Raw genomic sequence first — 16,585 nt, forward strand, 5'->3', positions numbered from 1 at the left:
TCCTGCCTGCGAGCAGCACAGCCACCTGGAAAGATAAAACATAGGTGCCAGGTTAGCGCCTAGTGGTATTTATTGTTAATGCTGGTTATCCGAGAGTACCAGTTGATTGAATACCAGTTAAAACAGAGTTTATGTATTGCAATGGGCTTGACTTCTTGCTCACTACCAGGCTCATATATTAATGATTTTCAGGGAAAAAAAAAGTGAGTTGTAGCCTATGATTATGGGGTAGGCTAATTTTTCTGACAGGACTACTTTATCATTGTAATATGGCCTTCCACGGTCAGTTATAAACACTGGATGAGGTATGTTTTAATATCACTATGGCTACATGGCAGGCATATTGTACTCTTAGAAGTACCATCAGCTCTCATCATGGGGGCACAGACCACTGTCTGGCTGCACAAGTCCTTGAATTATCTCCATCACTGATATAATCAAATTAGGGAGTCTTTTTCCCTAGGTTTCTGATGTCCAGCTCCGGACGTATTTCCATGCCATAAAAGGGCACTTCCTTTTTCTGTGTCATATCTGCCCATAAGAAAAGCACATTAACAGCCAGGCATCCATATCATCCTCCTGAGGTGAGAGGGAGCCCAGTCATGGGGTGATGGCTGGACCTCTCACTTTGAGTCACGCTCCAATTGTTTTAGGCACCTGGCAGTTCCACTGGCAGTATCATATTCTTACCCGGCATCTTGACCCTCCTGGACTGCCCATGATCTGAGGGAAGATGGTTGAGATAATACAGTTTATTCGACTTATTTCTGTTGGTGAGAGAGACAAACTTTCATACAATACAGAGATTTTTATTTGACCTATTACTCCTCATCCTAAAAGGAACACTGTGTAATGCTTACAAAAGACATGACTGGGAGCTTAAATTCATTACTCTGCTAGACACCAAAAAGTCATTGACTGAACTGAGACACTGAATATATTACAACAATCTGTATCCACCAACCTTCCTTCTTGTTCAATGATTGCGGAGGACTTTCTGGGCCATCCACCTGGAAAATGTGCTAAACACTCAGGCTAAGCAATCTTTTCTTCCTTGCGTAGTGCTCTGAATCTGGGAGTTCTTTTCTGAGACCTGAAGAAGAGCTCAGTGTGGCTCAAAAGCTTTTCTCTCTCAGCAACAGAAGTTAAAGTATATTAACACTCCTACCTTTTCATGCTGCTGAGAACTCAGTTTCCTTATTTGTATGTGGGAAGAGTCTGTATAGGGCAGCAGTGGGTTCATAAGGGTTAGCCAATGGCTGCGAGGAGGTTTGTTTACCTAAGCATCTGCAGGCATGACTGCTTGCCCCTCCCAGCAGCTGCAGTTTGCTGTTTCTGGTCAATGGGAGTTGCAGGAAGCAGCACAAAGTCAGGCCACCAGGGAAAGGCAAACAATGGACACTGTGAGCTGTGGGACTCCATGATTGAGGGCACCCCAGTAAACAAAGTGTCTGGCAGACTGACACTAGCTACCCCTTAAAACTTCCCTAGACTGAAAAGAAGAGCACTTGTGTTGGGGTCTAACTGACAAGCAGATAGATAGATAGATAGATAGATAGATAGATAAAACAGCGACAATACAAAAGTCACAAACACAGCAAGGTGGCAGCAAATGGCATACTAGTGCTAACAAAGCAAATAGGTGACATGTTTCAAACATACCATTTTTTATACTTTGCACATTTTAAATGTATTTTCTGTCTCATTCTCTGGAATAGATATAACCTCTTCCCCTTTCCTTACTTCCCGTTCACTAGTTCAATAGATACCGCATTCCCAGTAGACAGAGTTAAACCTGGAATATTCCTTTACTGCATCAGTGGTTTCAACATATCTGTAACCAGGCACCTGAGAAAAAGTACTTCCCTTACTCAAAAATTGGACCAAGTGCAAGTCAATGAAATCCAAACAATGTATACATTCAGACCTGTGATGTGTATGTTTAATGGAAGTAAGAGTCTTCACCCCAGCAACAGTATCCATCAAGTACAGAAAATGTATACACCAATTGTGAGTTCCCCAGAAACTTTTCTTAGGAAGTGAAGGCTTCCACAAAAATCATTTTGAAGGTATTATCTTCAAGGACATTCAGTTGCTGGACAAGTGCAATGACAGAATCAAAGAACCACAAGACTAAAGGGGACCTTGAGAGGTCATCTAGTACAACCTCCTGCACCCACACAGGACTAAATATTATCTAGACCATCTCTGGTAGGCATTTGTCTAACCAGCTCTTTAAAATCTACAGCGATGTTGATTCCACAAACTCCCTATGCAGTTTATTCCACAGCACCTAGCAAATGATGTATGAACAATAATAGCAGCAATTTTGTTCTTCTTTTGAGGTTCACAGAATCATAGAACACTTGAGCTGGAAGGGAACTCAAGAGACCAAGTCCAATTCCCTAATATCATGGCAGGACCGCACACCATCTATATCATTCCTGTCAGATATTTATCCAAACTGCTCTTAAATGTCTCTAATGAAGAAGATTCTACAACCAATCTAGGCAATTTATTCCAGTACTTAACCAGCCTGACAGGATTTTTTTCCCTAATCATATAGTTATAGAATCAAAGTACTGGAAGATAGCTTGAAATATACATGAGGCAAATATAATCTTGTGTCTCACTGACCTTTAAGATTCCTTTATTGCCCTTTTTGAACAACATAAACACTAAAATTATTCAGATAAATATGCTAAAAGGGTCATATAACCAAATCAAAATGCTGCCTCAGAAAGAGAGCAATTTGATTCTGGAACACTTGAACAATTAATTTGGGGTCTAACAATTGTCTATTGTGTTTCATTTAAATATTTATACATGTTTTCGATCAAGGAACCCCTCAAAGACCTTTTAAGTAGTTTAATTTTTCCCCATAGAGTCCTCAGTTTTAGTCATATTGACCCTATTGCTTTTTAGTGACATTTTGCTGCCAAAAAGGCAGCCAGAACATATAGAATAATAACACCAATTCAGAAAGCTTCACCTCATTCTAATTTTAAGATACTTAAGGTATGAATAGGCATGAGCAAGTTTGTCATGAACATTTATAGCTCTATTTCCTTTTACTAGAGACTGGGAGCTGGATTTTTTTTTCTGGCTTGTGTACTATCAACAGTAATGGTGAATTAAAACTACTTATTATTGGTGACGAGTACAGCCAGTTGGAAATACACTGTTGTCATGGCTCCTTCCCCACTCTAGCAAGATAAATGCAGAAGTGGGGCCCAGCAAAAGTACCTCCAAAACCTTATCTACCAGGTTTTGGTATAAACTCCCCCCCCAAAATCCTAAAAACCTCAAATTTTTGAGGATAAAATTCGCTGCCACCACCCACGTAATAATAAGGAAACCAGGGAGAGACTACTTGGGAAATCTCAGCCCCAAAATTAAAAACCAGGACCCAAACATTAACCAAGACCAAGTTAATAAAAAGAAAAAGAGAGAACTTTTATTATTACAACAATATGCGTGTTGCAAGCCTTATGACTAGATGGAAGAGTCACAAAGTAAAACACATGGGGAGTTTCCACCATGGACCTAGAACTTAGTTACAAGGACAATAAAAGAACATTTCTAAAAAGTGCACAGACATCAGATCCCAATTCCCGAACCATAAAACAATAAAGCCTAACAGATCTATCTAAACTTTACCCTACTTACAGAAGATTGGGGGAGGCTGTTCTTGGAGGAAGATATTCTGTCTCTCTCCCCCTCATGGCTGGAAAGAAGAAGAAGGCAGAGAACAGAAGAGGGAGGAGCCAAAATTCAATTCTTACCTACATTCCTATAGGCCAACCCCACCTGGCTAAGGAGGTCAACACTTTTACTCCCAGGCTGCTGGCTAACCCTCATGATCATGACAACTGTCTAAATGATTTATTCTGGAAAAAAAAATCAACTCTTGGAGATAGTGAGAAAGAATGAAACAAAATATTTTTATTTCAGGTTTGCTTGGCTCAAGTCTAAACATATCAATTTGTTGAAATAAGCCAAAATATTATGTTTCAAGTTAGTTTGACATTAAATTGCCTAGTGGCAGTTCTAGTTCAAGTATCTCATGCCTTATTCTTTCCTATGGACCAAGCTCCCTCACTGGAATACATATCTTATGAAATGCTGCTTCCTCTGACTGAATCGTGTAGTGCACCATGGGAGATGTAGTGTGACCAAGCTCATAGGGAAGAATTAGGGCATAAGGCACACAAACTACAATAACCCCAAGGCACCACAGCACCTTAGACCAATGTAGTTTAATGTCAAATTGATTCTAAACAAAGCAAAACAAACAAAAATCAACACTTAAAAATTAAAATTATCCTTAACTTTTCATTCCGTAAGAAACAATATTCTTAACATTTAATTATGTGAAAAATGTTGCTACTTCAGTGTTTTGCCCTATTGTGAGATGGAAACACACATTGAAATATTGCCCATAGGACGGAAATTCAGATTTTACTCTTCTGTAGTTATGAGGAGAAAACCATAATAATGTGTAATAATCTACAACTTGAATTTTAGATTTCTGAAGTAATTTGCAAGGATGAATAAACATCTTTCAACTACACACTGGATTTAATATTCCATCATTTTGACATTACATTTCAAAATATAATTTTTTAAAAAATATTACTCACAGTTCACTAACTAGACAAGTTGTTCTATTTTAATTTATACGTATTCCTCAGGCTTTTATTAGTGTTTGTGTGTGTGATCCTTCAATTGAGATGTAGGGTTTTTTAAATAATTGTAAGCCATCTTGAATATTTGAAATAGAGAGGCAAAGTAAAAATATTTTAAATAAATATTTAATTTCTCTTTTTCCCATTGAATCCTTCTGAGTTCTCATACACTAACAGAAGGCTGCTATGAATAAACTGCTATACAAACACTACAGGAATGATAAAAAATACCATTCTCTTGTAGTTTATGTATTTTCTTTTTTATTATTAATGTTTGTTTATTTTATTTAATTTTGGAGGCAAAATTGATATGACAGCGTCCCTTTTAACACCAAAAATTTGTAAATATAGAAGTTGCTTTTAACAATTATCTGTATTCTTATTTTACACTCATTAGTTTCAAGTGACCCTGTTATACTTTCTAAAAATCTTAATGCTTAACAGACTAAAATCACTCAGCTACAAATTTATACTTTGGACTTGAAAAAAAAGAAATACAACACATACAGGATTTTTAAAAAGGCTTTGATCTTATATTACATTACACATGGTGGCTGCATCTACACTTCTGTTGACAAAGTGCCTCCACATGCAAAAGTGGATTGAAAAAGTGATCCTCTCTGTTGACAAAGAGTGGCGGCTTGCCTGGCCATCTCTCGACAGAACAGCTGACCAGAAGCCCAGCAGACAGCACTGCCCGGTGACCCAGAAGCCCTCTCTGTCAACAGAGGGCCCCTGGAGCATCCACACAGCTCTTTTGTTGATGGATTCTGTCAAAAAAAGCATTCTGCCTTGTCGGGGAGAGGCAGAAGGCTGTCAACAAAAGTGTCAAGTTCTATTGACAGCAGGTCAACACAACACATTTTTAGTGTGGACGCTCAGCAGGTTATATCAATAACATGTCTGTTTTGTCAAAAAAGCCACTAGTGTTGATGTAGCCAAAGAGAAAAACATACATTGAGTCTACATCATTCATTTCCATTTTAATAAACCAACAATCACCATCAAAACTAAAGTCTCCATGGGACAGCATAAGACATGACTTTCTTCTTATCAACTCTTAGAAAAGAAAAACTTTTATCTTTGAAGATGAGTGGAAAGCAAAGGTATAGTACATTTATCAGCTTCAAGCAACAAAGATTATCCCTAACATGTTCCAAAACCTCTCTATAGAGTTAACCCAAAAACTGTAGTGTCCCTTCACCAATCCCCTAGGGTTGCTTTGTGGAAGCAGTACTCTGGATTTTATTGTATTAAAACCTAGTTAAAATCTTTTAAGTATTAAAAAATATAGTAACATGCATTCGGAAATACAGCTAAAATAAAAAGACTGCTGAATGTTCTAAGAAGACATAATGTCTGGTATGATCATTGGTAGCTGCAGGTATTGGTCAAAACTACCTGTAAAGAGCATAACAACCCAAAGAGTCAAAGTTTAAAATAATCAGAATTCAATCACTTGGCAACAAATAACTAAAATAGGCTTTTTCTTGGCTCACTTCATATATTTGGCAGGTGTCCAAGATACGAGAATCAAATGAATAAATTACAACACCTATACAAACATACAAACATTTAACAACTCCTGTGTAAAGTTCAAGTGAGATAATATTCTACACAAATCCTGAGGGTTGAATTAAGTATTTATTCACAGTGGCACAGCTCCAACAGGTGAGCCAGAGAAACCTACAGCTGAATATCAAGTACTTCAGTGTTTAAAGCACTCTTCTAGGAGGTGAGAAGTCCAAGTAGAAGTCCCCACTGCATATGAGGCAGAAGGAGGACTTAAATGTTCATCTCCCCAGAGGCTCAGTACTCTAATCACACTGGTAAAGGTTATAATGGGACAGAGAAAGGCATCACTGCCTTTGTCATTACTTATCTGGGGCTAAGCTTGTTCAAAGCATGCCTACCAGATTGCGCCTTGAAGGCAAGACAGATGGGTGAATGCCAAATTTGTGCACAGCGAGTCAAGCACCAGCCTACTGTGTGAAGTCAGAATTTAGGCAGCTGTACTTGTAGAGAAACAAATGATATTTAGGCACCTTGGAAACTTACTGAGGAAACTAGCTGAATGAAGTTGTATGAATGCCAGTGGCCCCCAAATCTGGATTTAGCCACTTACCCATTGTGAATCCTTCCATAATTATGAACCCTTATCTTAGGAAAATCTAGGTTAACTGAATGGAGAACTCTCACCTAGAGACTATGAACATAAGGGAATTGTCACCAAACTATCTGAAAAATTTGAATTCTGTGCCTTGAATTCCATATTAAACAATCAGAAAATTGATTAAAATACATTATGAATTATTTTCATAATAATATGCCACTTTATAAAGCAAACAAAAATAGAATACATTACCTGTGGTGGAAGCAGTGGTAATCTGATATAGGCAAGTAGCATACTGAGATCACTACATCTTCTTGGTGTGTCGTATTTAACCCACATCATTAAGGCATGGAAAATAGTTTCTTCATCAGGAACATTCACATCGTCACTAGCAAGAAGTTTATGTAATTCCTCTGCTGGCAGTAGTAAAAACTCTTGATTTCTAATAACTTCCATTATGTTCTCCTATGTAAACAGAAGTATTTTAGAGTAAGTCCAACTGGAAAATTAATTCAGATGTTACAGCTACAAAAAATAATAAAATAACTAGATTAGTCAATGACCTTCACACTTACCCTAATACAACCCTTGAGGAAAAAAAAAAACAGAATGTTAGGAAGATAAAGCTATACAGTAGTTGTCATTCAAATGTGAATATATTCAGCATACAAAGACAGTGGGTACATTATGGATCTCAGTTAGGACCACAAAGAGCAATAAACAACCTGAAATTGTGGAAGTTAAAAAGAGAAAAAAATTATCTTAGAAGACAATTTGCACACACACACAAACACACATACACGTCTCATCACTGTAGCAATTGAGTATATCAAGTATTTAAAAATAAAGAAAAAAACACATTTTTTGTTATGTGTGGTCATGATCTTTTGAAAGGAGGTTTTCCAGAAGAGATCTTCTGAAAGAACTTTGTTTGAAGGACTGCTGTACAGTAGACATCCGAATTACATGGAGGTTGCATTCCTGCACAACCCCACATATGTCAAATTTTGATTTACTCAGAGGAGCCAGGGAACTCTGGAAAACTCTGCTGGCCTCCCTAGAGGCTCAGTACTCTAACCACAGTACTCCCCCACGTGTCTTGCCTTCAAGGGTCAGTTTGCATTTCTCGGTGGAGCCAGGAAATCCTGGCTCCCAGCTCTCTGCTGCGCACAGGAAAAAGAAAACTGATCAGTGCTGCTGCTTCCCTGGTCAGTTTCTCAGCTCCTGTCAGTGGCGACAGACAAGAGTCAAGCTCCAGCAGAACCCTGAGATGTGTGCACTCAAGTTGTGCAAATCTCAGGTTAATGCGACTCTGAGTGGCTGAGAGCTAGCACCTGAATCCAGGCTGCCCGCCACTCAGGGGAGCCGGGAAACTGGACAGTGCAGCAGGAACACCATCCCTGATGCTACCATGGCAAATCTGGTGGCTGACCCATGTAACTTTGTTCTAACCCACTATTATTTCCAATATGGGGACAACCTATACCTCTAGATTTGCAGCACTGCTATGGGCACCTGCATAGCCCCACAGTATGCTAATATTTTTACGGCTGACTTAGAACAGTGTTTCCTCAGCTGTCATCCCCTATTACCTCTCCTTTATTTACACTACATCGATGACATCTTTATCATTTGAACTCATGGTAAACAGACTCTGGAATAATTCCACAGAGATGTTAACAACCTGCACCCCACCATCAATCTCAGCCTTGACTATTTCACACGAGAAATACATTTCCTGAATCATCATCATCATCATCATCATCAATAACCGTGGGCTTAGTGCCCATTGGTGTCTGATGCCTCTCTCCCTATTTCCTTCCATCTTTCCCTATCCAGTCCAGTGTGGCTTAGTTTCTGTATACCACAGTATAAATCACTGATGGCTGCATCAACACCACCATCTACCAGAAACCCACTGACTGCTACACTTACCTACACACACCTCCAACTTCCATCCAGCATACACCACACGAACCATCACTTATAGTCAAGCACTTAGATACAATCACATCTGTTCTGATCCTACTGACAGAGACTGAAAACTTCGAGATCTCTACCAAGCATTTGTAAAACTTAATTGCCCACCAGGAGAAGTTAAAAAAAACAAAAACAAACAAACAAACAAACAAAAAATGAAACAGAGTGACAGGGCCAGATGAATACCCAGAAACCAGCTACTGCAAGATAGGCTCAAGAAGGTCAATAACAGAGCATCACTTTTCATTACCTATAACCCCAGCTTAAATCCATGCTGTGCATCATCAAAAACCTACAACCTATGCTGGAATATGATACTACACTCTTGGAGGCCCTAGGTGAGAAGCCTGTTCTCTCCTGTACACAGCCATTTAACTTCAGGAAAATTTTCACTAGCAACCACAGGCCATACCACAGTAATACTAATCCTGAAACTTTTCCTTGCAAGAAGCCCCAGTGCCAACTTTGTCCACATATTTATTCTGGAGATACCATCTCTGGACCTAATCACGTTAAGTACAAGATCAAGGGCTCATTCTCCTGTACTTCAACCAATGTTCTATACACCATTAGGTGCCAGCAATGTCCCTCTACTATGTATACCGGACAAACTAGAAAAACACTTCACCAAGAATTAATGGGCACAGACCAGACATTAGGAATCTGAATACACATATACCTGTCAGTGAGCATTTCAATGGAGTGGGCCATTTTGTTAAAGACCTGAGATTATGCATCCTACAACAAAGAGACTTTAACAGCAGAATATAAAGGGAGACACTTGAACTGGAGCTCATGCTCTAATTCTAAACATTGAATCTCGACATTAGTAGAAATAACAATTACCTTATACATTAGAAAGACAGTTTCTCTACCTTTGATATTTGTAATGATCTCAGTCAGGACTCTTAGTATTTTGCACCCTTCACCTCCCCTCCTCCTTCAGTTCTATGTATCTAATTTGCCAGTTTTTTATTATATTTTTATGTCAGTATTACAAAACTGTCAGTGCTATACTGGACATGTTATATCTCCAGACCTGTGGAACTGGGTCTGCCCCCATGAAAACTCACCACCTTATAAACTATTTTGTTAGTCTTTAAAGTGCGAGATGACAGCTGGGTTGTTCTGCAGAATCTATAATTCTTTGAACCACTACAGGGGTTTAAGTCTTTAAGTTCCATTGAAGGGAATAAGCTCCCATGTACCGACATACACATCAAGGAAAAGAAGTTTTTAGACATTTAACCACAAGTTGACTTTTTTGGATGTTTAAATTACACCATAAAACTTGGAAATTTCACTATAGTTTCTCATCAAAATGGTTCGTAAGTAAAGCTTATTTGAAGTTTCAATAAATTTAATATAAAATCTAACCCCTATTATGAAGAAGACTGAAGTTGACTTGAAACAAGCATGTACTTGTATTGTTGCATTGTATGTGTTGGGAGGTGAGTGTGAAATAGATGGTGTATGTAACGCTCTGTGTGTGTATGTGGGAGAGAGAGAGGGAGAGAGAGAGAGAGAGAGAAGGCTGGTTGATGGGGAGATCTCAGAACCAGTACACTGTCTCTGGCACCCACCATTCAGAGTATTCCCTAGACCACAGGATCTCCCAGTCCTCCTGTCTGACTCAGCCTATGTCTTCTGTTGTCTTCTTTGCAGAGGTGGGGTGTGTGAGCAGAAGGATGGAGGGCGGGAGAGACAGGGAGAGTGTGTGTGAAAGAAAGAACGAAAGAAACAAAGAAAGAAAGAAAGAAAGAAAGAAAGTATTCTGTCTCTTTAAGAAACACAAATGATCTTACACACTCAGGGCGTGCTCTGAGTCCCAGACACTCAGGCTGTCCTCCTTCTTCTCTGCTCCATGGAGATGAGATACAGTGGCAGGGAGACACCAGGACACCAGTTCCCCTTTCAGCTTCTCACTCTGCACAGCCACCAGGAGAGTACTTCCCAAGATCACGTGCAAGAGGGAGAGATGTGGGAGGAGAAGCATCTGAGCATAGACTGCTGGCTGTGGAGCTCTGCTTATCAGTAAGTCTGCCTTCCTGCAAGAAATTATGATGAACTGGGAGAGTCCCAAGGATCACCCAGTTGAACATGATGGATGGGTTTGTGACCACTGATCTAGTCTGATCTGCACATCATAAGATATAGAATCTCCCACACACTCTTATATGATAGATTTATCACCTCTGGCTGAACCACTGAAAATTTCAAATAATGATTTAAATACTTCAGTTTTCACGTAATCTACCCATTTCCTGTAGTTTAAACCAGCAATCACCCCTTGATACAGGAAAAGTCAAAACCTCTCCCCAGGGTCTCTGCCAATCTGACCAGGGGTGGGAGGGGATTCCTTCCCAATCCCAAGTATGGTGATCATTGAAACCTGAACATGTGGCCAAGATACACCTATCAAACACCTGTGATCAAATCCCTTTAGTAAGCCACCTCTTCCCATCTAAAGCCACATCTCCAAGCATGGGGAATATTTGCTACTAGCAGTCACGTATGAGTCATGTGACATTGTAGGCAGTCTCATCAACCACCCCTTCCATAAATTTATCAAGCTCAATCATGAATCTGGTTAGGTGTTTTGCCCCCACAAATCCCCATGAATGGTTGTTACAGAACCTCACTCCTCTGGGGAAGAATTTCAAGACTAATCTTGTTTCTGGACTGATCATATCCATTTGCTCTGGAGTCAGCAGTAGTGTTTAATTTAACCAACTTCTCTGCCTGTCTCTTATTTATCCCTGTTTTTTTTTATAGAAAGCAGTAATATTACTCCTCCATCTTCAGTTGGTTAGGATGAATGCGCCAAGCACAACTAGCCTCCAATCGTAACAGAGGTATTCTGGTCCTCTGATTGTTCTAATAAGCCCTTCTCTGCACATATTCCAGTTTGAATATTAATCTTTCTTAAGCATGGCAGACCAGAATGGAACACAGTATTCCAGACGAAATGCTACCATTGCCTTGTAAAACGGCAATAACACTTCCCTAGCACTTGACTGCTGAAAATATCTTGCCTGATGCAGCCTAGGATGCCATTAGTCTTTTTCACAGCTGCAGCAGTGGGGAACCTCTGCCAAGCTGGCTGTAGGAGGTTTATCAGGGTTAGCTGCTGGCTGGCCAACAGACAGTTGTTTATCTGCGTGTCTGCAGGTATGAAACCCTGCAACTCCCAGTGGCTGAAGTTTGTCATTCTCGGCCAACAGCAACTGTGGGAAGCAGTGTCCCAATCCATGGTGATCCCTGAAGCTGTGATTCGCTAGGAAAAGTAAACTGCAGCGACTAGGAGATGTGGGGCTCCATGTCTGCAGGCACTCAGGTACACAATCATCTGATGGCCTGCCAGAGGCTAAACTTAATGAACCACATCCACCTTGCAGACCAGAGGTTCCCGACCCATGATCATAGACCTCCTGTGATCAACCATTGTACCAGGCCTTTCTCCTCTTCGGTCACTTTCATATGATAAACACCTTTTTAAAAGCAATAAAGCTTTGGAGTTAATCCCTAAGTCCATGACCTATTGCACTATTAAAATTTCACCTCATTTCTATTACCAAAGTTTTCAGTCCTACAGATTGTGTGATATTGCAATCCTCCTCCATTCTTTGAATACCTCCCAACTTTGTGTCACCCACAAACTTTATTAGCACATTCCTGCTTTTTCTGCCAAGGTCATGAATGGCATTGTTAAGATTGGACTGAAGACTGATCCCTGAGGGACTTTACTAGTAACTTTCCTCCAGTCTAACAGTGGACAGTTCAGTATGATCTTTTGACCTTTTTGAAAACCGGGTAGACACACTCCACCTCCCTCATCCAGGCCCCTCGGCACCTGATCGGTCTTGAATGAGGGAATTTGCAAGATGAAGTGAGGTCCCCAGCCTTGCCACCCCGCTGTCTCCACCCCTACCAGCTCTCTTATCTGCAGCCAGTCCCTGGCTCCACAGGCCCCTTGGTGGCCAGCTCCATCCCTGGCTGGGGAACCAGGGCCAGGCCCCACTGTGCAGGTGGCTTCAGCCCCAGCTGGGGAACCAGGACCAGCCCCACCCAGGGAGCTGAGCTGTCAGCACAAGCCCCAGCCAGGGAGTTGAGCTTCCAGCTACAGGCTCAGCAGGGGAGCTGGAAGGAGGGACACAAACCCCTGGCACCCCCTGCACAGGGTTGCCGGCCTCCCTGTCACTGTGATCTCACCAGGCAGGGCTCACAGCCACTCCCCATTTTCTTTCTAACCTCTGAGCTACAATTTCTGATCTGGTAACATCTGTGGTCCTGCTGTCTTGAAACAGCTTCTGAGATAATGGACACTCTATTCCTGAATCCCTGAACACCTCATTACTTGAGGCATACAGGGATGACTCGAAATAGTGCTTTATTTTGGCATATGGTGATGGAGAGCGAACACACTCATAAGTGCATGCAGGGGTGACCCTGGGCCCCAGCAGCTTCCCCTGCCTCCTTCCAGACCTCTTTCCCCTCCCGAGCCCTCTGGGAGCCCCACTCCCATGAGACCATCCCTCTGGCAGTGAACATATATGGGAGTGTGACAGCTTGGTCCCCTGAGGATATGCCTTGCCCAGGAGCCCCCTCCCCATGCAGGGTCTTTGACCTAAGTGTGACTTAGCTCCAAGAGGACAGCCGCAATGGTCAGCTTGCCCACCCTGAATTGGTATTGCACAGATTGGTAGCTGTCCAGGGTGGCCAGATGATACACCACAATGGCAACATGCTTCTTTTGCGGGGGTGGGGAGGACGGGCTACATGCGAGTGTACTGGCATTGGAGGGTGGGGGTAAGCCATGTGCAGGGCTCCAGAAACATCTCCTTCCTCATGCAGTAGGTCTGGAGCCCATGCATGTCTTCCCATTTACCCATGACCAGCCCATCCCACCACTCCAAAATGGTCAGGTAGCTCCAAACTCACCTGATCACCCAGGTGGGGTGTGGTTTGGGCCCTAGGGGGTGGGGCTCCTCAGCCCCAGTGGAAGGTCAGTCCCACTGGAAGAGATGGAGGGTGGCTGCAATCAAGGAAGGGATGCAGGGGGCTTGGACTCAGCAGGGGGAGAAGGGGATGACGGGGGGCGGGGAAGGAGCAGGGGGCAGGTGGGCTGGCATTTCGGCACCAACCATGGCCATCAGCCAGCACATGAAGTTCATGAAGCCTGGGAGAAGTCTGGGCAGGGTCAGGACAGTGTGAGGGTGGGCAGTAGGGTGGCCAACCACATCATGGGGCCGGGAGACTGCTGTGGGTCCATGGTTAGCAGCTTCTGGTTCCTGCACTGCCTCTGCTGTGCTCTGAGGCAGGCTTCAGCATGTACAGGGAGGGTGTGTTTGAGAGGGGCCCTTAAAAGGAGCGCCTGACCGGACATTGCAGAAGGGCTTGCTGGCCATGCAAACCCGTCTGTGGGTTTCTGGGGCTTGTTCTTCTGAAAAAGTGGCTGGGGTTGTGTGGCTGCTCTCTATTGATGGAGCAGATTGATTTTTCAGTTCTTTTTTGCGTGTGGCTGTGATCTGTCAAAAGAAGATTTGTCAGAACAGATCTTCTTATAGAACTTCTTTCAAGGTATCACCGTAGTGTAGATGTAGCCACAATGTCTAAGAATGCCAAGATAAGACAAAGAATACCCCGGGAACCATTCACTAACAGTGGACAAGATGTTTGAGGAATGCAGAGATGAGGCAAAGCGCATGTTGCACATGGGCAATACATGGATGGAGAATGCTGCTTTGGCATTGATTTCTCCCAGAAATGGACAAGGTGTTCTGCCTAAGCAAAACAGAAATGGTATTGGAGAAAAACCCCACAGAATATGCAAAACTATAACTTTAAAATAAATTTCCTTCATAAATGGCTAATCCATACTGTAATTAATATAATGTTAAAATGGTAATTGGAAACTCAGCATTATGGTGAAGTTGTCTTCATATTCCTGTACATTAAATTCCTGTACATTAAATTTAAATTAAAAAATAAGCAGCCATTAAAATGAAAATGTATCTAATTAACCATGGGGAATCATATTATTATGTTCTATTCCATAAATCTATTGAACATATTTTCCACACTACAGAGATTTACAAGATTTCTCCCTGTCTTCATTAGTCACTTATCTCAAAATATAGATAACTATATCCCTCAAATGCAATAACTGCTTCTTTTGGAGAATATATTTCAGTTACAGTTTTTTAAAGGAGTGAAACATAAAACAAAAAGCCACAACTATTTTATATTATCAAGTCCTAGGTCTATTTGAATATAAAAACAATTAATTTAAAATGAGCACAACATAACTGTATAAAGGATTTAGCATTTATGTTCCATTTATAATACATCTTGGCATAGAAAAGTATGTATGTTCATAATAAGAAAGCACTTCTAGAAAATATATTTCTCGCCAAAAAGAAATTACATGCCATTCAGAAACAATGTAGCACCATATGCTCTTCCGTAACACACCAGTCTACTTCCTAATTTACATACATAATGTTGGAAGCCTTAGTAGGAGTCCCAATTAGAATGATTTTACTATGATTCTAGGAAATAAAAAGGATATGGATTAATTGGAGAGGGTACAGTGGAAGGCAACCAAAATGATTAGGGGGCTGGAGCACATGACCGACAAGGAGAGGCTGAGGCATTTGGGCTTATTTAGTCTGCAGAAGAGAAGAGTAAGGGATGATTGGCCAGCAGCCTACAACTTCCAGCAGGGTGGTTCTAAAAAGGATGGAATGTGATGGACAGCAGAACCAGGAGAAATGGTCTCCAGTTATACTACGGGAGGTTTAGGTTGTATATTAGGAGAAAAAAATATTTCATTCTATTTCATTAAGAGGACCGTGAAGCACTGGAATATGTTACATGGAAAGGTGGTGAAATCTTTACACCTAGAGTTAAGTCCTTGCTTGACTAAGTCCTAGCTGGGATGATTTAGTTAAGGTTGGTCCTGCTTTGGGCAGGGGGCTGAACTTGATGACTTCCGGAGGTCTCTTCCAGCCCTAGGATTCCAAGAGTCTATGAAATATTGAATGTATTTTAAATGGGGTGCGGGGACCATACAAAACTGAATCTGGGGTAAAAAAAATATTTTTCCTACTACAAGGAGATTCCAAAAATCCCATTATAAATTAATGTTTTGGTAATTATTCCTTAACAATATAAAGAGCACTCGAGTGAATTATTAAATCCAGACGTATTTTACAGGCCCTCTGCAACGTTTTTAGTTCTTCCTTGTTACCCTAATTTTAATTAAGAATAGTCTCCCATCTTTCCCCCCAGAACAACCTTCAGATTGGAGCAATCGTTTTGCCATCAAAGGTGTTCTAAAACTCATAAAATAGTCACAGAAAGGCTTACAATACTCAGCACTACTGACTACAATATCTCTTCCACCAAAATAGCTCCACATTTTGTAACATCTGTTACCAGAAATGAACTATTTTTTGTTCAATAAGGATAGTTAAAATGCAAGTCACTGAAAAGCTTTCACATTAAGCTATTATGCCCTGATAAAAACACTTATAAGCTGTTCAATTAAAGGTGGAAATATATCAATGTACTATATGAAATCCAAAAGACAAATTTCACAGTAAAGTGAGATTGCAAAACATTTGTCATTGTGTACATTACATTGATTAAACTGACAGGTACTCTTGTTTTATTCGTGTTGTATAAATTGGATATTTTGAAGGAATGACATTATGCTCTACTTTGTCTATGGTGTTGCATGACAGCAAGCAGTAATCTCATACTAGCAACTGACTGTAACATGCAATAATTTCTCATGGTC

The 16,585-nt window shown here is 41.0% G+C and overlaps 1 protein-coding gene across 2 annotated transcripts in view; it reads right to left on the reverse strand.

The window, feature by feature from the left end:
• KLHL1 (kelch like family member 1) overlaps positions 1-16,585 on the reverse strand; it is a 501,813-nt gene that overhangs the window by 212,809 nt on the left and 272,419 nt on the right. For both annotated transcript variants that reach the window (XM_074982861.1, XM_074982860.1), the window contains one exon: positions 7,054-7,266. In XM_074982861.1, the coding sequence (XP_074838962.1) occupies positions 7,054-7,266 (213 nt within the window). The remainder of the gene's footprint in view (positions 1-7,053; positions 7,267-16,585) is intronic.

This window comes from Carettochelys insculpta, chromosome 1, assembly GCF_033958435.1.
Source record: "Carettochelys insculpta isolate YL-2023 chromosome 1, ASM3395843v1, whole genome shotgun sequence".
In the NCBI taxonomy this organism is placed as follows: Eukaryota; Metazoa; Chordata; order Testudines; family Carettochelyidae; genus Carettochelys; species Carettochelys insculpta.